Here is a 23,531-nt window from a genome sequence, read left to right as displayed (position 1 = left end):
GAGACATTTTGTACAAGTTTCTTCTATCTGTATTATACAGTATAGAATGTTATATGACATAATTTTATTAGCCATTTCTTTTAGTCACTTTATCCCATCCCCGAATATTATTTAGAGTGCTGTTGTTGAGTGTAATTTCTTTGATCAATTAAGAAGTTTGTGTTGATTACATAATATCTTGCCTTGACATTGATTGCATGTTTGATGGATATTTTCGTGCTATAGAAAAAACAAAAATAAAACTGTTTGAAGAATTAAAAATAGCTTGCTTGTGTGAATATGGTAGGTAAAAATTAAGGCAAAGGGAAACTGCTGCTGGCATCAGTTTAGTAACAGCTAGAAATGCTAACAAAACATCTAATAATGCACAACTGATTATCTAGCTAAACTCTCTTCATTGTCCCGCTATTTAAAAACTGCTCTGGAGAAAGCAAAAGTGGTATTTCAAAAATGTACTTAAAAATAAATCATTAATATATGAGATTGTTTAGATAAATGAAATGTATCTGCTTCACACATGACTCTCACTTAGTCATCATTAGAGGAGTAATAGGACCAACTGCAAGCCTGGAAGACAATTGCAAAGGTCATCTGTAAGGTCAAGAAACCAGTGCTATTTTGTGACTCCACTTTGATTCACTTGTCCATGCCTGTTTCTGTTACTAGCAACAGGGCAGTAAAGTAAAGGGCAGTGTTATGAATTAGTTTGTCCAAAGGAAATTTTAGTGCATGAATTAGAGCGTTTCATCGGTTTTGATTGCTCTGTTTTTAGACAAGTTCTTACTCTGTAGCCTAAGCTGTGTTGAAATTCCCAGTGTAGTCCAGGCTGGCTTCTTGTAACTTGCAAATTATAGGCATGACCCACCATATTGAGATTCTTCTTTTTCTAATAATCTGTTTATTTAATGAAGTTGTGGGAGATGTGAGTATGGCAGTGTGAATGCCATGGCATACATGCAAAGAGAAGAAGACAATTTACAGCGATCTCTTCTGTTCTGCTATTCTGCCATATGGGTCCTGGGGATGTCAAACTGGGGGCAAGAACAGCTTCAAACTTGGTGGCAAATTTTTCTTAAGAGGGCCTTCCACAACAGCCTCATAATCTTTGCTTCAACTGATTCACAATTTTACATCACATGTACCATGTTCACATTTTCTACTTTCCACAGCATATCATCAGAATTGTTAGAGAATCTGGACAGCCAGAGAGCCATGACTAGAGATGTTCAGAAGGCACACAATACGGCAGGTCTCTTGAGAAAAATGTTCTACTAAAAACATGAGACTAAAAGTAGTTTAAAATACTTCTGACAGAAATGCATGAAAGCTAGCCACCTTATATAGATTGTTACATTGACCCCCTCTCCCAAGATAGTCATAACCTTCCCTGGTTCAATAACCCACTCTCTTTGCACTTAAAAAAAATAAAAATGATTTTTATCACATTAAAAACTACTTTACACTTAAAAATATGATAAGGTAGATAGTTTATAGATGTTTCTAGAGCTACTAAAACACTGCATATATAAAATAGTTGATAAAAATAACCCTCTGGAAAACTGGGTGGGCCGTGGTGGCACAAGCCTTTATCACAGTACTAGGAGGCAGAGGCATGTGGGTCTCTGAAGTTGGAGGCCAGCCAGGACTACACAGAGAAACCCTGTCTCAAAAAACAACAAAATAATTCCTCTGAATTTTACAAAAAGGGAGACAGACATGATGCTTGGTTCATTGGACATGGCAGCTTTTTTCATACTTCATAGTCTGGACCCTCATTTTCGGTATCTTGTTTTTCTGTAGGTAGTTCTTTAGTTTCTTGGTCAACCACTTCAGCGTGTTTGCCCTTTGCTCCCTTTCGACCCTTTTGTTTGCACTTTTTTGTATGATTAGTGATCACCCCAGTATTATTACCTCACCCACAATCCTTTGAGATCTATTTTGGCTTGGGAGGAGCAGTCGCCGCCCCCTGGTGGAGAAATGCTTGAGCTCTTTTTTTTCTACAACATCGGCTCACCTTCCTATGGTTTGCTCCGCACTGCTCTCACACATGAATTCTTGCTTAAGATACACAAACAGTAAAAGCAAGCTGCTTATCGCAAACCTGTTAAAAGCAGGTTAAGCGATCTCTAATAGGGAACTTTATAAATAGGTTTAAGGGCGGGAGAAACAGCATGTATTCTTTAGAGCATGTATTCTAGATTCGAATTCAGTTCCCAGCACTCACATAGTGCAGCTTGCAACTGCCTATGGCTCCAGCTTCATGGGATCCCAGATATCTGGCTTCCAGTTTCATTCATACACATTAAATAATTGAATGGGTTTTTTTTGTTTGTTTGTTTGTAGCCCTGGCTGTCCTGAAACTCACTCTGTAGACCAGGCTGGCCTCAAACTCAGATCCACCTGCTTCTGCCTCCACCACCGGCTAATTAAAAGAATAATTTTTTTCAGCGTTTTCCCCCAACCCCCTTCCCTTCTCCCTCTTGCTCGGGCCCTGCTCACTCCGGCCCCTTTCCCTCTGGCATCAGCTCACTCCTGTGTCTGCTCACTCCAGAGTCTGCTTGCTCTGGCTCCAGCCTCGCCCGCTCCCCCCCTCCCCCTGGCCTCGCTCCGGCCTCCTTTCTTCCCTCCTGCCCTGCTCACTCCAGCCCATAGGGTTTGTTTTGGTTTGGTTTCGTTTGGTTTGGTTGTTTTTGATGTTGTTGTTTGTCATTATGGATGGTTGTGAGCCACCATGTGGTTTTAGGGATTTGAACTCAGGACCTCTGAAGAGCAGTCAGTATTCTTAACCGCTGAGACATCTCACCAGCCCATTAAAAGATTTTTAATGACACAGTAATTATGGAAAAGATGTCAAAAGGAAGCAAACTATATTTGATAAACAATTTGATATTGAGGCATTGAACAACTTGGTTTTTGCTGCTAAGCCTCATGATCTGAGTTACCAGACCCCTCATGGGAGGAAGCAAAAATCTTAAATTGCACTTCAATTTGTACACTATAGCACACATAGCATGCACGCAGGTGCATGAGCACACACATGCACGCGCGCACACGTGCGAGTACACACCCACACACACCCACACAAATAATTAGATTTTAAATTGATAGAGTTTTCAGAATCAGATTTCTTTGTGTGTGTGCAGACACATATACACAGGGGCTATGAGTCAGAGGACAATTTACAGAAGTCGGTTTTTAGGATCCCACCATGGGATCCAGGTATTGAATTCAGGTCCTCAGGTTTATGCAGAAAGCACTTAAGAGTCATCTTAGTGTTTTCTAAATTTGTTCAAAATACATTACGTAAATGTATGGGAATAGCACCATGATGCTCATTATTATATATAACTAATATAAATTAGATGTTAAAAGAGTGCTGGATCTGACCATGTAAATTTTAGCTTTTAAACCTGGAATTGGGAATTTGGCTTAGCTGGTAAAAGTATTAGTCCACAAGCATGACAATTTGCTTTCAGATTTTCAGCACCCACAGAAAAGGCCATGAAGACAGTTGAATATGTGAACTCCATGTTCAGCAAGAGACCCTACCTCAAAAAATGAAGGGGATAGGGGGAAAGGTGGAGAATAATTGAAAAAGATACCTGATGTCAACTCCTGACCTCCACACTCAGACACACTTGTACATATATCCACATATTCACATGCAAAAAACCCACTCGTCATGGTTTGTTCTTTTGTGTTCTATGATATAAGGTACCAATTATCCTGATGTTACTCTCCATAATGATCGAATTAGTAAAATTAAAAGTCTCTCTTTCAGAGTCCCACTAGGGATTTTAGACCGGAATTAAAAACTTTTTAGACAGGTATGTTTGTGTGTGTGTGTGTATGTGTGTGTGGTGTATGCAATGTATGCATGGGTGCATTCACCCAAGCATGCACTGTGGAGGCCAGAGATGTCCATATCTCTACACACACACCTTGGTGAGACTGTCTTTGAACTTAGAACTAGTGGTTTTAGAATGGCTAGCCAGTGAATGACAAGGATATGTCTATCTTCACCACCCCCCACCCCAGTGCTGAAATTACACATAGGTGACCCTGTGCATGGCTCTTATGCAGATTCAAGAGGTCTCAGTTTGGGATCATATGCTTGCATAGCAAGTGTTTTATCTACTGAACCACTTTCCTAGCCCTAAGAATTTTGCTTTCTAATTTGTATATTCTTGAGGTTTCTATCAAAGAACATGAATGTGTTTAAATTAATGAGATATACTGTGTGTGTGTTCTATAAGGAAGGCATAGTTAGAAGAAGTTGATTCTATTTGTATTAAACCATAATCATAATCTTCATAATTATCAAACTAAATGCATTTCACATTTTAGTATCTGAAAAGAAGGCAGATGCATAGTGAGCATCTGTCTGCTGCAATAAGTAGCTCCATCCCTGTGTCTCACAACCCCTGGCCTATTTATGATCTTATCAGGATGCCCATGTGGTATGAAGTGCAGTAAACTCTGTTATATTCTTGTCACTGTTGAACTTAACAGTTGCTCTCTCTCTTTTCAGGTATATGGCATAATTTTGTCCTTGCTCTCCTTGGTATTTTAGCTCTTGTTCTCCTCCCAGTAATCCTCTTACCTTTTTACTACACTGGAGTTGGGGTACTTATCACTGAAGTCGCAGAGGTAAATAATGAATCGCCTAGGGTGTTCTTTCACCAGATGGTCTACTGTAACACTTAGAATCCTTTCAACTGCAAACAATGTTGGATTTTTTTAATGTGATGAAATTTGTTCTTTGTTTTTGTTGTTCTGCACAAAAGAGATAGTATCAAGATTTTGTGTATGTGGTTTATTAATCAAATGCATTGTTTATCTTTTCTGTTCATTTTATTTCTGATTTTTAGCACTAAGAAGAATGATAGGCTACCCAGTCAAAACATTTTGTAGGAGTTTTAAGTTAATGCCAGGCGGTGCTGGCCTTTAATCCCAGCACTTGGGAGGCAGAGGCAGGCAGATTTCTGAGTTCGAGGCCAGCCTGGTCTACAAAGTGAGTTCCAGGACAGCCAGGGCTGTACAGAGAAACCCTGTCTCGAAAAACAAAAACAAACAAACAAACAAAAGTTTAGATTTTTTTCTTCGTTTGTTTTACTTTTAAATGTCACATTATGTCCAGGGTTGGGTGTTTTGACAGCAAGTGTGTCTGTGTAACACTTGGGTGCCTAGCATTGGGTTCCTTGGAACTTGAGTTAATGGCTCTTGTGAGCCACTGTGTACATGCCAGTAATGGAGTAACCACTGAGTCATCTCTCCAGTCCCTCATAGTGCTTTTCTTTTTGATCTTCATCCTTTAATGCTACAGGGGATCAAACTCAGGACCCGGTTCAGACTAAGCTTGTGTTATATACCCTGCTGCTTTGTTATTTTAATATTAATAATCAAGAAATAGGGTTTTTTCCTTTTGAAGTTGTGAAAACTTCATAATCATGGAGAACTAGGGAATATAATACTAATTGTTTGGCTATAAATTTTGGATTTAGAGATGGGTTATTTTATGCATTAGTCAAAATAGTCTGCTTTGAAGAAAACTCTAAGCGGAATGAAAAGGAATGGAAGCATGTAGGAAAGTAGTTAGAGGGATGTGGGGGATGAATAAGTTAAAAATACCTTGTGTGAAATTTTCTAAGAACTAATAAAACTGTTTAAAAGTATTCCACCTTTAATTAGTGCAGTATCTATTACTGTGGCTAATATAGATTTATTTATTATAGCTTGTCTATAATCTATAAAATACATTGTCTGCTTTGATTTTCCTTCCTCCTAAGGACTCACCTGCCATTGGACCCAGAGGCCTTTTTGTGGGAGACCTTGTCACTCATCTACAGGATTGTCCCGTTACTAATGTGCAAGATTGGAATGAATGTTTAGACACCATTGCATATGAGCCCCAAATTGGGTATTGTATAAGTGCATCAACGTTACAACAATTAAGCTTCCCAGTTAGAGGTGTGTGCATTTACTTGCTATGACACAATGCTTTAAAGTACTAGTCCCTTCCATTATTAACCCTGAGAAGGTATCTATAGATTTGTTTTAAAGCAAGTAACTAAAATAAATAGGTACAAATTAATAGATATTATTCTTGGTATGTTGGATATTTGCTCCCTTTAGTATATATTGTTGAACTTCTAATTTCTTTTTTTTTTTAAAAGATGTATTTTTTTTTAATGTATGAGTACACTGTTGCTGTTTTCAGACTTACCAGAAGAGGGCATCTGATCCCATTACAGATGGTTGTGAGCCACCATATGGTTGCTGGGAATTGAACTCAGGACCTCTGGAAGAACTGTCAGTGCTCTTAACCACTGAGCCATCTCTCCAGCCCTTTCTTTTATAATATAATATTTGACTTTTAGAATTCTAATATCTAATTCTTTCTGTTTTCAAAGCAGTTTTGTTCAGGCTGGGTGTATAACTCAGTGGTAGAAGAGTTTGCATAATGTGTACAGTGACCTGAGTTCCATTTCTTGCACCACTGAAAAATAAAATTTTAAAAAATATGTAAAATCGGCATCCAAGCTCAGTGGCATGGACTCTGTGTATGTAACTCAGTAATAGAGTGTTTGCCTCCCTGTGCATGAGGTGCAGGGTTCAATCCCCACTACAACCAAAACCAAAAATCAAAACATCCATCAACTACAATTGATTAATTACACTTAAGTAAATATGTAAGTATAGTATGATCTTTACACATGTGTAGACTCATAATTTTATCTAAATTTAATTCTAATTTTAAAACACATTTTAAAATTTTGAGGTTATATAGTATAGTTGTAACATTTCTCCCTTCCCTCCCTCCAAAGCCTCTCCATTCTCCGTCAACTTTTTAAATCTCTACAATTATCACAGTCCCTGTTGTTTTAAATGTTATGTGTTTATTGAAGTGGAGTCACTTGTTTTCTCAAATTTTACATGCTCTGTAATTTTCTCTAATTTTACATAGTTTTCAAGTTTAGAGGCTCAGTTTGACTCATTCTGTCTTTCTCCTTCCCTCACACCTTCCTTGACTTCTCCTTCCCTCCCCCTCTTTCCCTCCTGTCTGTATGTCTGTCTCTCTCTCCCCTCTCTCCCTCCCCCCCCTCTCCACCCCCTTTCCTTACTTCCCTCCTTCAAAATATTTCACAGGCAATGCTTGGTACTTTTGTTTGTAAGATTTCGAGATGTCAGTTGTCTGGTGTTCTCTTGGTCTGTTATTATTATTATTATCATTATTATTAACCAATCTGATTCTTTAGAGTTCCCCAGAGTTCCTTTCTCCCAAAAGTCACTTTTCAGGCCCTTGTTCACTGTAGTTCAGGAAGAGGCTGGAGTTCCTCTCACAGAACTAAAACTCACTCTAGCTTTAGTGTTATGGCTGGGGAGTTTATAAGACAACTGCTAACCTGGGCTAAGTGCAGCTGCATTTTTCTTTTCTTTTTGTTTTTGTTGGATTTCTAAAATTTTACTTATTCTCTTTACATCCCTCTCACTGCCTCTCTGCCAGTCACCCCCCTCCCACAATTCTTCCCCCATCTCCCATCTCCCATCCCTTCCTCTCTTAGCAGGTTATGTTTCTTGTTTTTTGTTTTTTTGTTTTTTCTTGTTCCTTTTTTTTTCTCTTTTTTTGGACAGAATCTCATGTAGACCAAATTTGTCTTGGAATTAATATATAGTTGAAGATGAGCTTAAGCTGCTGGTCCTTCTGCCTTCACCTCCTACTTGCTAGGTGAAATCCTGAATCAAATCAAGCCTCTAAACATATGTATGTCCCACCTTGCCTGGCTTATAGAATGCCAGCAGTCAAACCCACAGTTCCACATGTGCTACAGAAACACCAGACCAACTGAGCTATCCTAACACTAAGTACCTGAGTGCAACTTCTCGTTTCAAATTGGGTACCCTTTTAATATTATAAAATCAGACTATAGCTTGTAGCTGTCTAATAACGCATTAACAGTTGCTTTCAAATATGTGTATCTTTCTGCTTATGGTCTTTGTCTTTTAAAAGCAGAGTTTTTATTACAATTATACTTCTATGTAATCCATGCTAAGTACTGTGTTTTTCTTTAGCATACAAACGACTAGATGGTTCTACTGAATGCTGTAACAATCACAGCCTCACAGATGTGTGCTTTTCCTACAGAAATAATTTTAATAAACGTTTGGTAAGTAGTACCAAAGGCTATCTTACTTGTCTGATATGATCATTAAAGTAAATATATAAAGGTATAATACCTTCTGTCTTTATCTATTTTGTGTTAGTTAAAACCTCCATGTTTCAGATGCCACATTTTATCTGAGAATCTAAAAATGCATAGTAGTATGATATCCTATATAGCAAAACATGGAATATTGAATTTACAGTAGGTGCACATTAATAAATAGCATGTTTTAATGTCAAGGTCATTCCTAATCTGCTGGGTGACAAGAAAAGCATGAATGAATGCAAGTTAGATTTTTCTTGTTAATAAGTACTTTTTTTTGGTATTTTTTGAGACAGAGTTTCTCTGTGTAGCCCTGGACCTCACTTTGTAGACCAGGCTGGCCTCGAACTGAGAGATACCTCTGCCTCTGCCTCCCAAGTGCTGGGATAAAGGCATGTGCCACCACTGCCCGGCTATTAAGTACTTTTTAACATTGACTGATATTATATTTTTAGCATACGTGTCTACCTGCCCGGAAAGCAGTTGAAGCTACTCAAGTTTGTAGAAGCAATAAAGATTGCAAAAGCAGCGCAAGTTCTAGCTTCTGTATAGTACCGTCCTTGGAAACTCACACCCGACTAATAAAAGTGAAGCATCCCCCGCAAATTGATATGCTGTATGTAGGGCACCCCCTGCATCTTCACTATACAGGTGGGTACTTCTGGGGAGCTCTTCCAAGTCATTAGGATCACATATGTTCTCAGTTGCTTTGGTTCCATTTAATATAAACTGGTTCTTAAAGCATTACGTGGAATTCAAGTAAAAGAAAAATAATCAGCCCATGGAGAATGACACTCATTTTTTTCAGCCACTGATATGCTTTCTGTTTCTATCAATGTGCCTATTCTCTAAATTTCATATAAATCGAATATTTCCAAGTTGATGATTTCTTTTTTTTCCTTTCTTTTCCTTTCTTTATTATACATACAATTGTGCTCAAAATGTTACATGACTAGGCCAAGTTGCTGATTTCATGTAGCATGTTTTCAAGGTTTATCCTTTACCAACCATAGTTTCATTTTTCATTTATCAGTAGATGAATATTTATATCTTATGTTCCTCGTTAAAAAGCATTGCTTTGTGTTTATTTTGCTTTTGTTTTTAGACAGAGACTCACCATGTAGCCCTGGCTGGCTGGCCTAGAGCATGCTACATATACCAGGCTCACCTCAAAAAAATAGAGATATGCCAGTGGCTGCCTCCTGAGTGTCAGGGTTATAGGCACACACTACCACACAAAACACTACTTTATAGTTTTTGAGTTGTTTGTTTGTTTGTTTGTTTGTTTGTTTGTTTGTTTTTTAAGACAGGGTCTCACTATATATCCCTAGCTAGCCTGGAACTCACTTTATATACCAGATTCATCTCCAACTCAAGAGTTTTACCTGTCCGTGCCTCCCAGGTGCTGGGATTCAATGTGTGTGCCACAATGCCTGGCTTCCTTTGTAGTTCTATAGTGAGAGACACCTGCATCATTTTCCTTGTTTAATGGTTTGGTGTTAAGTGTGACTCTAGGATGCAGCTATTAGTAAAATCTTAAGTGAAAAGATGGTTCTGATTGGGTTTAATTTAGCAATGTGGACTGTGAGCTTTGCCTAATGACTGGATACATTGTAGATGCTTTGGACCAGGGTTATGGAGTCTACAGAGTACAGGGAGTCATGTTAATCTTTATCTTAGCAGTAAAGAAGTAATCATTAAATAGCATAATAATTGGAGCAAATGTAATTTTTAGAATGCATATCTTTGAAAGAATAAAGAATACTTTTGATAAAACTTATATTTTCAAGTCACACTTTGTATTTGGTAGTCATAATGGGTATGCAGTCTGCTTTATCTTAGCTATAACCTCAAAATGTAAGTGTACATTAGGACATGAGTTTTGTCATTATACGATTTGTAGTGTATGTTTGATAATAACTGCTTTCTCTTCTTCCCTCACTCCCTCTTTCTTTTTTGTTTTCTTTTTTTGTTTTTGTTTTTGTTTTGAGACTTCAAGGCTGGTCATGTTGGCACACGCCTTTAATCCCAGCACTTGGGAGGCAGAGGCAGGCAGATTTCTGAGTTCAAGGCCAGCCTGGTCTATAGAGTGAGTTCCAGGACAGCCAGGGCTATAGAGAAACCCTGTCTCGAAAAACCAAAACCAAAACAAACAAACAAAGAGAGATGTCATACAATATAGCCCTGGCTAGCCTAGAACTTGCTATATAGATCAGGCTAGACTCACAAAGATCCTTTTCCCTCTGCTTCCTAAGTAATAGAATTAAAGGCCTGGTTCTGATTTTATACATATATATGTGTGTGTTTATGTATATATGTAAATGTGTTTGTGTATGTATGTGAGAGAGAGAGAGAGAGAGAGCATGCTTTGTAAAGTTTTGCTTGGCCATTTTAATAGACTAGTGCAATTTTTGAATGTATGGTAAATTTGTAATGTTGCTTATTGTGCTATGAATAATATTTATTATTCCCTGTTTTTCATTTTTAGTGAGCATTACAAGTTTCATCCCACGTTTCAACTTTCTAAGCATAGATCTGCCAGTGATTGTGGAGACATTTGTCAAGTATCCTTTCTGGTTTAAAAGTATGTTGGTTGTAGCTTTATCCTTTTTACCCCAAATAGATCATTATAAAGCCTTATCATTTAATTGCTTACGACTGAAAGAGACCTTAAAGATGAAAGGTTAGGTTTTACTTATGAGGAGAAAGTCAGTGAAGAAAACTCCATCAGCTATGGACAAAGGTTACAGAAAGGAAGGTCTTGTGGGAAAAGCAGCTAGCATCACAGTGGCCTGGCTGCCTGGAAGTGTCTGAAGCACACAGAGAGGATGGGCTCTTTTCACAGAAGCTTCCTTGCCACCAAAACTGTCTCCACTGCTCTGCTAGCTCAGAAGTTCAGGGGGTAGTCTTCTGCCAGTGCACCTAAGGTATGTCTGTGCACTGTGTACATGCAGTGCCCACAGAGGCCAGAAGAGGGTGACAGAAACAAGTTGCATATGATTGACTGCTCTATGAAAGGAAGGTCTTGAGAAAATCCCAGCAACCACATGGTGGCTCACAACCATCTATAATGAGATCTGATGCCCTCTTCTGGTGTGTCTGAAGACAGCTACAGTGTACTTACATTTTAAAAAAGGAGCAGGACAGTGACAAAGTGTCTACAACAAGGTAACCCCAGCTTCCCATTCTTTCCATCCTTATCTTGCCAGGCTATCTTTAATCACTCTTTTACATTATTATACAATTCTGCTCCTTAAAACTTATATTCTAGCTGGGCGTTGGTGGCACATGCCTTTAATCCCAGCACTTGGGAGGCAGAGGCAGGTGGATTTCTGGCCAGCCTTGTCTATAGAGTGAGTCCCAGGACAGCCAGGGCTATACAGAGAAACCCTGTCTAATTGTTTAAGAGCACTTGCTTTTCTTTCAGAGGATCTGAGTTTGGTTCCCAGCACCTACATTGAGTCACTATAACTCTAGCTCCAGAAGATCCAGAAGATCTGACTTATTCTTTTGGCCTACACAGGTACCCACACACACGTATACATGCACATTCACGCACAGAGAGGGGGGGGAGAGGTAGGGGGAGAGAGAGGAAGGAAGGAAGGAAGGAAGAAAGAAAGAAAGAAAGAAAGAAAGAAAGAAAGAAAGAAAGAAAGAAAGAAAGAAAGGCGCTTTTTTTTTGTTTTTTTGAGACAGGGTTTCTCTGTGTAGCCCTGGCTGTCCTGGAACTCACTCTTTAGACCAGGCTGGCCTCCAACTCAGGAATCCGCCTGCTTCTGCCTCCCAAGTGCTGGGATTAAAGGCGTGTGCCGCCACGCCTGGCTAAGAAGTAATTTTCGGGGGCTGAAGAGATGACTCAGAAATTAAGAGCACTAACTGCTCTCCCAGAGTACCCAGGTTCTATTTCCAGCATCCACATATCGATAGGCTTACCCATCTGTAACTCCACTTCCAGGGTATCCAAACATCTATTCTGACCTCCATGGGCTTCTGCATGCATTTGGTACTCATTGAAACAAATAAAACAAAAATAAATATAGTTGAAATAAATTGGGACTGCAGTGTTGGTGTATGCTTAAGATCTTGAAAACAGGATTGTCACCATCCTGTCCTGTAAGGCCCAGTCTCAAAATTTAACATAATCCTAATTTGGGGCCTGGCATTGTTGTTCAGTAGTAGAACAATGCCTAGCATGCACAAAACCCTAAGGTTGGGGGCACTTTTTTCCTTTCTTTCTTAGTCCTCCTGCATTCCTTCTCTTGTTGTATCATTAAAGGATTACAAAAGCATAAGCTTAGGAATCCATTGTAGATTTGTTAGTCTGTTGTTCTGTAATTTGCTTTTGTATTGAAAGTTTTAAATAATTGAGATAGAAGAATGTTTTAGGGTTTGTTTTTATTTGCTTTTTCACTTTTTTGTTGTTTTGGTTTTTTTGGTAGTGGGGTGGGTTTTTTTTTTTGGTTTTGGTTTTTGGTGGTGGTTGTGGTGGGTTTTTTTTTTTTGGGGGGGGGTTGTTTTTGGAGAAAGTTTTTCTGTGTAGCCCTGGCTGTCCTGGAAGTTGATCTCTAACTGCCTCTGCCTCCTAAGTGCTGTGATTAAAGGCTATCACTGCCCAGCTTTAAGTGGTTATTTATTTATTGGTTTGCTTAGGGTTCTTTGTTTTGTATTGTTGCTTGGGTTTTGGGTTTTTTATGGGGTGGGTGTTTGTTAGAAGAAAGAATGTTAGAGACTTAAAGTAGAGAGACCTACAGTAATGTCACCTCCCAGTGACTTCTCAGAAGATGATTTCCACTTGTAATCTCATAGCTAGCTCCTTAACTGATTGTTACCCAGGTACCTGATTTCTCTTTCTGGAGCTCTGGCTATTGTTAATGCAGTGCCCTGCTTTGCCTTGGATGGTCAATGGATTTTAAACTCTTTCCTGGATGCTACCCTTACTTCAGTAATTGGAGACAACGATGTCAAAGATCTGATTGGATTTTTCATCTTGCTTGGTGGCAGTGTACTTTTGGCTGCCAATGTGACACTGGGACTTTGGATGGTTACAGCACGGTAATATTTGCTCTCATCCAACAGAATTAAGAAGTAGAGCTACATGGTAATATCTGTTGCCATTGAAATTCTTACTAGTTATAAAATGTAAAGTGTTTCCTTAAAACACCTTGGCCAACCTCTTTGAGCTCCTAATATCTAGAGAACCCAAAAACTCTGTAGTAGAGGGAGTGGAAGAAATGAAAAGCATAATTCCTGACTTCATCCTACTTTTAAAGATTGAATGTGCAAACTCTGAATGTTTGTTGAAGAATTTGTAAACAAGTGAAAATTCATTCATGTAATACCATTTTGTGTGACCATATAGCATTTTTGGAATAGTAAAAGGAAAAGCAGAATCTTGTAGGAAAACGTGTGTGTGTGTGTGTGTGTGTGTGTGTGTGTGTGTGTGTGTGTGAGAGAGAGAGAGAGAGAGAGAGAGAGAGAGAGAGAGAGAATGTGTGTGTATGTGTCTGTGTGTGTTCTACTAGTGTTTGAAACCAGGGCCTTACTTATGCTACTTATGCTAAGCTTGCCTGTCCCAGGTAATTTACTGAAAAGTGCCATTAAGATGATATGGTGGTGCACACCTATAATCCCAACACCTGCCTGTATGTGTTTGGGAGGCTAGGCATAAGGATCATGAATTCAAGGCCATCATCTTTAGCTACATAGTAGGTTCCAGACCAGCACTGGCCACATAGCAAGACCCTTTTGTGCATGCATACATGCACAGGCACACACAGGGGTGCGTGCACGCATGCACGTGCACACACACATGCACACACACACAATCATTAATGATTTGAAGGAAGCTAGACCTTGGTTGAATGGAAAGTAGGGCAAATGCTCATGGTTTTATAACTCTTGTCTTGTTTGAAAAGTATTTTAAAGTTTAATGGTATATTATTCTGTACTCTGGTTACAGTTCTATGAAAGTATCTGCTCACATGAAAGCAAAAACTCTGTGTACAAGTGATATCAAGTAAATGGACAATGTTGAAAGCAGATAAGGCTTGTTGTGGGATAAGACAGTTTGTCGCACAAGTATTACAGTTTTCATAGTGTAAGTTCACACTCAACATTTTTAAGCCTTGTTATATAGAGAGTATGCTGCAGGAAGGATCTCTCACGGCAGCATGTGAGCTCAGGCAGTTAGAGGTGAACTTGAGAACTAAGCTGAGTCCTCTAACAGATCACAACAGAACTTCAGCAAACCTACTTAACCACTTCCTAGAGCTTTGCAGCTTAGAACTCTTCCAGGGTACTTTTTCCTTTGTGCTGCAAGAATCAACCCTGAGCCATACTCTGTCATCACCAGCACCTAGTATGTTTCTCTCTGTTGGCGGGATTAAACACCTACTGTTTGTTTTCCATCTCCCCCTAAGCTACCTCTGTGAGTACATAAAAGACTTGGTAGTCTAGTGAGAATGGCTGCACAAATGAAAATTTCCCAGAATCTAGAAACAGACTTTTGAGCTGTGAAGAATCACAATTGGTCTTGTCGGGTAGCAGTTCAACCCTGGGAAATTAAGAAAGTCAGCTGGCTGATGTGACACTGTTAGTCTTAAGAATATATATGCACATACTGTTTCTGTCATGAAAAATACCTATTTCATGAAACACACACATTAGAGGTAACAAAAGGCAATGATCCATTCATTCATTACTAGCCAGATATATACCTCCCTCCTGAAGTAAGATACTTCATAAGGTTACCTTTTTCAGAACATTAGTTCTCTTAAGCGCCTAAAACTTTTAAATCAATTTTTAGAAATTTTTTAGACTTTATTACAAATTTGCCTTCATTCTTTAATAGGAACCATACACTGAATATCATTTTGAGATTTTATTAATGATGGGCCATTAGTTACTAATTATACTAAAGTCATACAAATCACTAACTTTTATTGCAGAAAATATGGCATTGTTGTCTTCTAAGATCTCTCAGGACCAAAATGTATCTGCATATTAAAAAGGCACAGAGCTTTTCAGGTAAAGCTTAGAGAATGCCGTGAAATACTCACATCATTAACTTCATCGCATGCATGAAGCAGTTTACTAATGAAAATGTATGTGTGTAAGTCATTGTTTTCAATACTGAGGAAAACAATTGTTGGTATGGTACTTAGAGAGCCCAGGACCTCACACATGCGAGCAAGTATTCTACCACTAAACTATTATCCATAGACCATGAAAATAGTTGAATAAGAGGAAATTCTATTCATTAGCTTCATTTTCTGAGTGAAGGCAAGAATACAAAATCTTATTTCTTATTAGCTGCTGAACACCTCTGCCAGCTAATCTTTAGGCTCGGGGCTTGGGAGCTTCTCTCCTGGAAGTCCAGCCAATTTGTATGCAAATGGCCTCATTACTAAAGAAAGGAGATGTTACATATTGTCTCTTCAGCTTCACTGTGGCCTCCTTGCTTCCCTGTGTAGTGCATGAGCTATCAGAATTGCTTAATGTGCTTGAATGGATGATGATTAGTGTTATTTATGGCTAGAAAAGCATGCTTCTATTTAAGCTGTAAAAAGGATTGTTGAATAGTTACTGTAAATATATGTTAACATAGTAAAGCTTGGAATTTCTTATGTCCCTGGTATATTATCATCTTTATGGAAAAAATTCATTTTGGTTTCTGTAGAGCAATTAGAAAAATGAATTATATTGGAAAAATGAATTATGTTGGTGATTTGAAGAAGTATCTTTGTGTGTTGTCTCTTTGTTCAACAGTGAAATTTTATTCTCAGTGTTCCTATTCTGCATTGTTTACATTCTTAAGGTTTTTAATCATCCATAAGTGTAAAACATGTACATATTATTTTTAGCATCTCAGTTTGAAGAGACAAACAGTTAAACTTGACTTTGATAAATACTTCTAGGTCATTGTCTGTGCGAACAGCAGATTGTAAGCATACGCTTCCTAGTGATGTAGCTTTCTGTCATTGTGTCCTTGGTATTTATTGAACATCCACATACTGGTGGCACACAGATTTGTTTCAATAACTCCTTTAATTGAGCTGTAATTCATTTTAAGGCTTTAATTTGATTTTATAATTGTCAGAATGTAATGTTTAGCAATAAAAGAACAAATAAATGTAAACCAGCATTCTACGTTTATCATCTTCTGTATCATATTTTTTACATTTGACCTTAGCCAAAAGGCTGAGAAGCTATTGTCTTGTCAGTGTCCTTTTTCTTTTTTTCTGTAGAAATGTCCCACTTACATAGAGTAAGATCTTGACTCTAAACGTGACCTTCAATTTCCATATTGGTATATGACAGTTGTATATGACAGTTGTCTCAGAAAAAAATCTGTTAAGTGAGGTGCCTTTGTTTATAATTTTGGAAATGTTTGCTTTAAGGAAAGAGGACTGCCACATCTCCTTAGTGGTGTGTGCGTGTGTCATTCTGTCTGGTGTTAATATTATTATATTAATATATTTACATCGTAGTATTACAAAAGTATGTATGTGGAAGGAGGGTACATGTGAGTGTAGCGGCCAGAGGAAGACATTGGATTTCCCTCTGTATGACTCTTCACCTTATTCCCTGAAGACAAGGTCTCTTAGTCTGGAGCTGAGCTTAGGAGCCAGGGTCTAAGGTCGGATTCTTGTGCTTCCATAGAAACCGCTCTAACCTACAAAGTCCTTGTTAGCATTTTATCTAAGCTTTGCCCCAGTTACCTGGCAACAGCCAAGTGTGCCTGACTCACTACAAAAGAGGCTGCTCAGCTCCCTCCCCTCTCACCTTGTTCTCTTGCCTTCCAGCTTTTCCTCTGTCCTCTCCTCCCTTCCCCCTCTGTCCCTATCCCCTCCCCCATCTCTCCACGTGCTCATTGCTGGTCTGTACTCCTCCCCCTCCGCATTTCTCTGTCTCTACTACCCTCTCAACTCCCCTCCCCATGCCCTGGTGTCTTGAAATCTTACCAGAGTTTTATGTATACACACTGTTAAGTTGAATTTTTATGTTAGGCAGATTTTCAAAATGGCATCTATAATTTGCATTTTTGATTAGAAAAAAAATCAACATTTTAAAATGTGTTAACCTGTCAGTATATTTTGTTTAAACACATCCTTTTCTCGTTTTCATTTTTTAAGTGTGTGTATATATATACACACATATTCAATTAAGTATTGGGGCTCATATGTGCAGATGTGTATGCACATGTGTACTCATGAATATGATGGCCTGAGATTGATGTCAGAAGTCAATCTTGATGGTCCTCTACGTTATTAATTGAGGCAAGGTCTTCCAGTTGAGCTTAGAGCTTGCCAATAGCTAGGTAGCTTCTCAGAGGGTCCCAAGAGCAGGTACCATGTCTACTCAGTGGAGATCCTAAATCCTGCTGCTTGTGTTCTAAGTGCTTTGACCATTAAACAATGTCCCCAAGCCCCTTTTCCTATTCTTCTTGGGAGGGATTAGTTTACTCCTTTTCCTAAACTTCATTTTAGTATAATGCTTATCATTTTTAATTTCATAATAGTATTATATTTATTATATTTATTTTGTAACATATACTTTAATATATTATACATGTGTATAATATAGAACATTATATATGTGTGTTATATATTAATATATATATTACTGTATGCCAGTCTTAGTCTGCTTTGCCTGTGTCTTTTTCACAGTTGAAAGTCTTCCCCATTCCAAGATTTTACTAGTACATTTTATTTTAACAATTTTATGATTTAATTTTTTTTTTAATTTTTAACCATGTATTATATTTTACTGTTTGTGCTATTGGGGACCTGTTCAGAAAGTCTATGCCTTTATCCGATGCATGGTATCAGGTCTCATGTTGAGATCCTTGATCCATTTGGAGTTGAATTTTTTTGTAGGGTGAAAGATAAAGATCCAGTTTCATTCTTGTACATGTAGTGATCCAGTTTAACCAGCACCATTTGGTGAAGATGCTGTCTTTTCTCCAGTATGTACTTTTAGCTTTTTGGTTAACGATTGGATGGCTATCATAGTGTGGGCTTATGTGTAGATCTTCAGTTCTGTTTATTCATCAGTTTATCTGATTTCAAAGAAAGGGTGCAAGAACACAGCAGTATAAAGGGTCAAAGTGAAATAGTGAAACCGGAAGGGTTAAAAGGAGGGGAGCCTGAGAGGGCAAAGTAGAGAAGGGAACATGGGAAAGGTAGAAAACATAAAGGCATTTTGAAGAAGTCATATGGGAATCTAGACACTTCCTAAAATATATACATACACATCTATAGAAACAGTTGCAGTCAGTTACACTATAATGGGACAGAGTGCCCCTACTATACACCACAGGCTAACAGATAAAAAGTTCAATGCCATAACGGATTACCACTTTTGGAGTGGTTTGCCAGTGAGGTCCCATAGGCACCTCTCCCAAAATTACATGCTATTGCCAACACTTGATTGCACCCCAGAACTTGAAAATAAGACCCTGTTACTGAAGATACTGAATACTTGAATCATGGTACATGAGAAAATCAAGCTGGTATGTACCTGGAAGTTTCATTTCCCACAGACTGGGAGAAAAAATAAGTATCCATCTTACCTAGCTGTGAACCCTGTTTACAAGGAATCGGTTTCCCAGACACAAAGTTGCATGTGTGACTTCACAACAGTTGTGACAACATAGAGATGACCTACTCAGGCTCAAGCCAGGCAAAATCCCAGCGTGGAAAGGGGAGGTAGGCACAAAGTCCCATCCCCCAGCTAAGGACTTATTGGCAGTTGCTATCATTTTAGAGAAGAGAGTCAGTTTTCCTTAAGGATGTGGCCCTGGTAGGCCATCTACACTCCAGTAGAACGCCACATCCTATTACTGACGATACTGAATACTTAAATCATGAGAAATCATGAGAAACATGAGAAATGAAGGTGGGACACAGTGTATATGGGAAGCACAAATTGTACTCTCTATATTTGAAAGAGAAAACACAAAATTGGGTGGTTAGAAAATAGGGGTGGGTTAGAAGGGATGGAGAGAGTCAATATGATCAGAATGCATTGTATGAAATGTGCAGAGAACTAATAAATATGAAAAAAGTGTGTCATCCATAAAATGTATAAAGTTAAGTTTTCTGGAGAGAATAAATATTAGTAATGTCTTACCTCTCATTTGGAGAAAGTATTTCTTATTTGCATAGATGGCAACTATTTTGTTTTTTGATTCAGTAATATAATAAAATGATTTTATATATATATATTTTTTTGACTGAATAGAGTACTTATCTTTATTTTTTATAAGAATAGTGTTCCTGGGCTGGAGAGATGACTCAGCGGGTAAGAGCACTCACTGCTCTTCTGAAGGTCCTGAGTTCAAATCCCAGCAACCACATGGTGGCTCACAACCATCCATAAGATCTAATGCCTTCTTCTGGTGTGTCTGAAGACAGCTGCAATGTACTTATTCATAATAATAAATCTTTAGACCGGAGCGAGCAGAGGTCCTGAATTCAAATTCCCAGCAACCAAATGATTGCTCACAACCATCAGTAGAGAGAGCTACAGTGTACTCATATAAATAAAATAAATAAATAAATCTTTATTTTTAGAAAAACGATAGTGTTCCTTAAACTGTATAGTTTAACAGTCTTGAGATTCTTCATAGCATGCACAGTGGTTGAAAAGTATTTCTTCCGTTAGCTTTTAATGGAAATAATTTTTCTTATATCTTAAACCTTAATACCTCTATTTGTGAACAGTTTAATATTAGCCTTTAAAAATTACTAATTCATTTTTAGCTGGATGTGGTGGTACATGCCTTTAACCCTAGCACACCTGTGGCAGAGGTCAAGGCTAGCTTGTTCTACACGGTAAGACCATGTGTAAAAATTTTTTAATTCATTTTTAGGGGCCGAGAAAGATTGCTCAATAGTTAAGAGCCAATGATACCCTTCCAGAGGACCCAAGTTTCATTGGGAGAATCTATGTTAGATGATTCACAACCACCTCTTACTCCCACTCAGAGGGGTCCAACACACTCCTCTGGTCCCTGTGGGCATCTGCACACACACACACACATACACACACACACAAATGAATCTTAAAAAAAAAATCCTTGGAAAGGATATCCTGATTTCAAAGCACTTTTTTACCAGTTTTAAGTAATGGTTAAATATAAAACTTGTTCAAATACATGGATTAATTTTCTCATCATTTAAATGATGAAAATCAAGTTGGGCAGTGGTGGCTACATGCCTTGAATCCCAGCATTCAGGGGGCAGAGGCAGGCAGATCTCGGTGAGTTTGAGGCCAACTTGGGTTACTAGTTCTACGACAGCAAGGGGTACACATTAAAAACCGTCTTGAAAACCCAAAAAGGGGGTGGAGGGTAACTCAGCACCCTTGCCTGCTGAGCCGTCTTGCCAACCTTAACTTGCCAGGTTAATTTATAGGCCTTAGGAACAGAGAAGGTAACATCTTTTCTTTCAGTTAACTGTCATGTCTGAAGCTCACTCTTAAATGATTCCCAAGCAAAGTCAATAAAGTCATTCTAACAAAACACTGAAGTTTGAACTTCAGTTGGAAGGTTGAGGTCATGCCTTTATACTTTTTCTGAAATTTTTAAAATATTTTCACACAAAAATGATTTTTGGGGGCTGGCAGGATGGCTCAGCGGTTGAGAACACTGACTGCTCTTCCGAAGGTCCTGGGTTCGGATCCCGGCAACTACATGGTAGCTCACAACCACCCGTGAGGAGATCTGATGCCCTCTTCTGGTGTGTCTGAAGACAATTACAGTGTAGTTATGTATAGTAATGAATAAACTTAAAAAAAATTATTTTTGACAAAGAACCAACTGTGATGGTCACAGTAGCTCACATCTGTGACTTTAGCTTTTGAGAAGCTGAAGCAGGAGGGGCATCTAAAATTCAAGGCTACCCTGGCTACAGAGGGAGATCCTGTCTGTCTCAAAACACTAAATTAATTTATAAACAGCTTCTTAAAACTATACTAACAATTATCTGTTTGGTGTTTTTTAGTTTTTACTTCTGTTCCCAGCATCAACATTTTTTCTTTTTTTCCACGTACATGTGTTCCGTGTGTGAATTACATGGCCCATGCATAGTCGGGGTCTAGAGGCCTATATTGACTTTCCTGTTCAATCATTTTCTTCATTATTTCCTTTAAATAAGGTGTCTCCCCAAATCTGGAACTAGATTGAAGGTCAGAAAGCCCTAGCATCTTCTGGTCTCCACCCCAGTTGGCTTTGGGGTTACAGGCCATGTAGCACCTGGCTTTTTATGTGAGTGCTAGCATGTTGTGTTTGGTTGGTTGGTTTTTTGGCTTTTCAAGGTTTTTCTGTGTAGCCCTGGCTGTCCTGGAACTCACTCTGTAGACCAGGCTGGCCTCCAACTCAGAGATCAACCTGCCTCTGCCTCTGCCTCTGCGTGCTGGGATTAAAGGTGTGCCGCCACACCCAGCTCAAGTGCTAGGGTTTTAACTTGGGTTCTCATGCTTGTCAGCAAGTGCTTTGGAGAATAGTACATAATTCCTATTGAATTGGATTATAGTTCATATTGGATTGGCATACAATTTTAATTTGGAATGGTTTGTAATTCTAAATATTAAGGTATAAAAAAGAGTAAGTAAAATGACATATTTTGAGTCCAAATGTTAGCTCTGTCATCCACGAGCATTCAAAACTTGAAGACTTTCTAGTTCCAGAAATCAGTAGGAGAACATTCAGGGAACTAGCTGTACAGATAGATGGTTGTGAGCCTTCATGTGGTTGTTGGAAATTGAATTTTTAGGACCTCGACTCGCTCCAGCAACCCTGCTCGCTCTGGTTGGCCCCGGTTGGCCCCGCTTCGCTCAGTCCCTGTTCCCTCTGTCCCAAAGTTTTATTTATTATTATACATAAGTACACTGTAACTGTCTTCAAATACAGATCTCATTCCGGGTGGTTGTGAGCCACCAGGTTGTGAGCCACCATGTGGTTGCTGAGAATTGAACGCAGGACCTTCGGAAGATCAGTCAGTGCTCTTACCCACTGAGCCATCTCTCCAGCCCGAACTTCTAGCACTCTTGTAATATTAGATTGGAGTTTTTGTTTGGTTGTGTTTTAGTTTGGTTTGGTTCTGTTTTACTTGGAGACTATCTCTTACATAGCCCAGCTTGTCTAGACTTAAGGTAGTCCTTCTGCCTCAGCCTCCCAGCTGCTGGGATTACAGGTATGTGCCATCAACAACCATTCCCATTTACAGTTACTTTTTAAGCTGTGAAACAGTCTTGCAAAATATGAATCAGCACACGGAAAAACCAGTCTTTCCCCCTCTTTTCTACAGTATATGCTTTCTGTGGCAAAAATGTAAAATCACAACTAGTCTATCTCTTTCCCTGCAATCCTGCAGGTAGGACTAGCCACGTAACCCATCTTGGCAAATGAGCTTCCGGGCAGCATTCTCCGTAGAGACTTCTAAAAGACATTTCTGTCTTGATTAAGTAAAACCTATTCCAGGCAGGGCTGGGGAGATGGCTCAGCAGGTAAAGTGCTTGCAGTGCAAGCATGAAAACCAGAGCTTGCATCTCCAGCATACAAGAATAGCTGGGAGTATGCAGTACAATTCACCACTAATCCCTGTACCCTACGGATGATAGAAAGAAGATACAGGGCAATCCCTGGAATCTTTGACCAGATAGTCTGGTGTCTGTAGTAACTAACAACTGTTTCTAACAATACAGTGTTGTCATCTAACCTCTACATTTGTACTGTGTCACATGTGTGTCTCTGCTCACACACATGAATGGATGTGTGCATGCATACACAGGAAGGAGGGGGGAGGGAGAGGTGAGAGAGAGAGAGGTGTCCAGGGAGTTGTGCAAAAGCAAACACTGTATCAATTGAGCCATGCCCAGCTCCTTTTCCTGGGAGGCATATTGCATCATTCAGGCAATCGACAAAAGCAATTGTTTAAGATGGCAACATGCAGAAATACAAAGAACCTGGGTGGCTGGTAACACTCTTTAGACTAAGACTATGGACTCCTAGTCTTTTCAGGTCGGACAACCAAACCTCATGTTGAATGTGCTGCTATTTCTGTCCTAATTGAACTAGAATGAAAGAGGAAGAGGTTTCATACTACCTTCTTACTGCTTTCCCTCAGATGTTTTTAAGCATAAGCATATAAGAAAATCCTGTAGTGAAAGGAATATGCTAAGTTAGATGTCACTCACCTTGCAGGGTTTCTCAAGTGTGGCAGAGTCAAAGAATTGTTGTCATGGTAGGAGGAAAGACATGGTCCAAGAGTGAAACTATAGAGTCTACAGAAATGGTTCAGTGGGGTTTATCACTTGTAC

The 23,531-nt window shown here is 38.9% G+C and overlaps 1 protein-coding gene across 2 annotated transcripts in view; it reads left to right on the top strand.

The window, feature by feature from the left end:
• Mbtps2 (membrane bound transcription factor peptidase, site 2) overlaps window positions 1–16,492 on the top strand; it is a 56,727-nt gene extending 40,235 nt beyond the window's left edge. The window contains exons 5-10 of one of the 2 annotated variants that reach the window (XM_029473359.1): window positions 4,532–4,650; window positions 5,790–5,970; window positions 8,074–8,168; window positions 8,663–8,858; window positions 10,696–10,771; window positions 13,041–16,492. In XM_029473359.1, the coding sequence (XP_029329219.1) occupies window positions 4,532–4,650; window positions 5,790–5,970; window positions 8,074–8,168; window positions 8,663–8,858; window positions 10,696–10,771; window positions 13,041–13,263 (890 nt within the window). In that variant the 3' untranslated portion in view covers window positions 13,264–16,492. The remainder of the gene's footprint in view (window positions 1–4,531; window positions 4,651–5,789; window positions 5,971–8,073; window positions 8,169–8,662; window positions 8,859–10,695; window positions 10,772–13,040) is intronic. The other variant, XM_021153369.1, reaches the window with a different exon arrangement.
• Window positions 16,493–23,531: the final 7,039 nt, after the last annotated feature.

The sequence above is a fragment of the Mus caroli genome, chromosome X, assembly GCF_900094665.2.
Source record: "Mus caroli chromosome X, CAROLI_EIJ_v1.1, whole genome shotgun sequence".
In the NCBI taxonomy this organism is placed as follows: Eukaryota; Metazoa; Chordata; class Mammalia; order Rodentia; family Muridae; genus Mus; species Mus caroli.
Note: the sequence above shows the minus strand (reverse complement) of the source record. Positions and strands in the feature narration are given on the sequence as shown.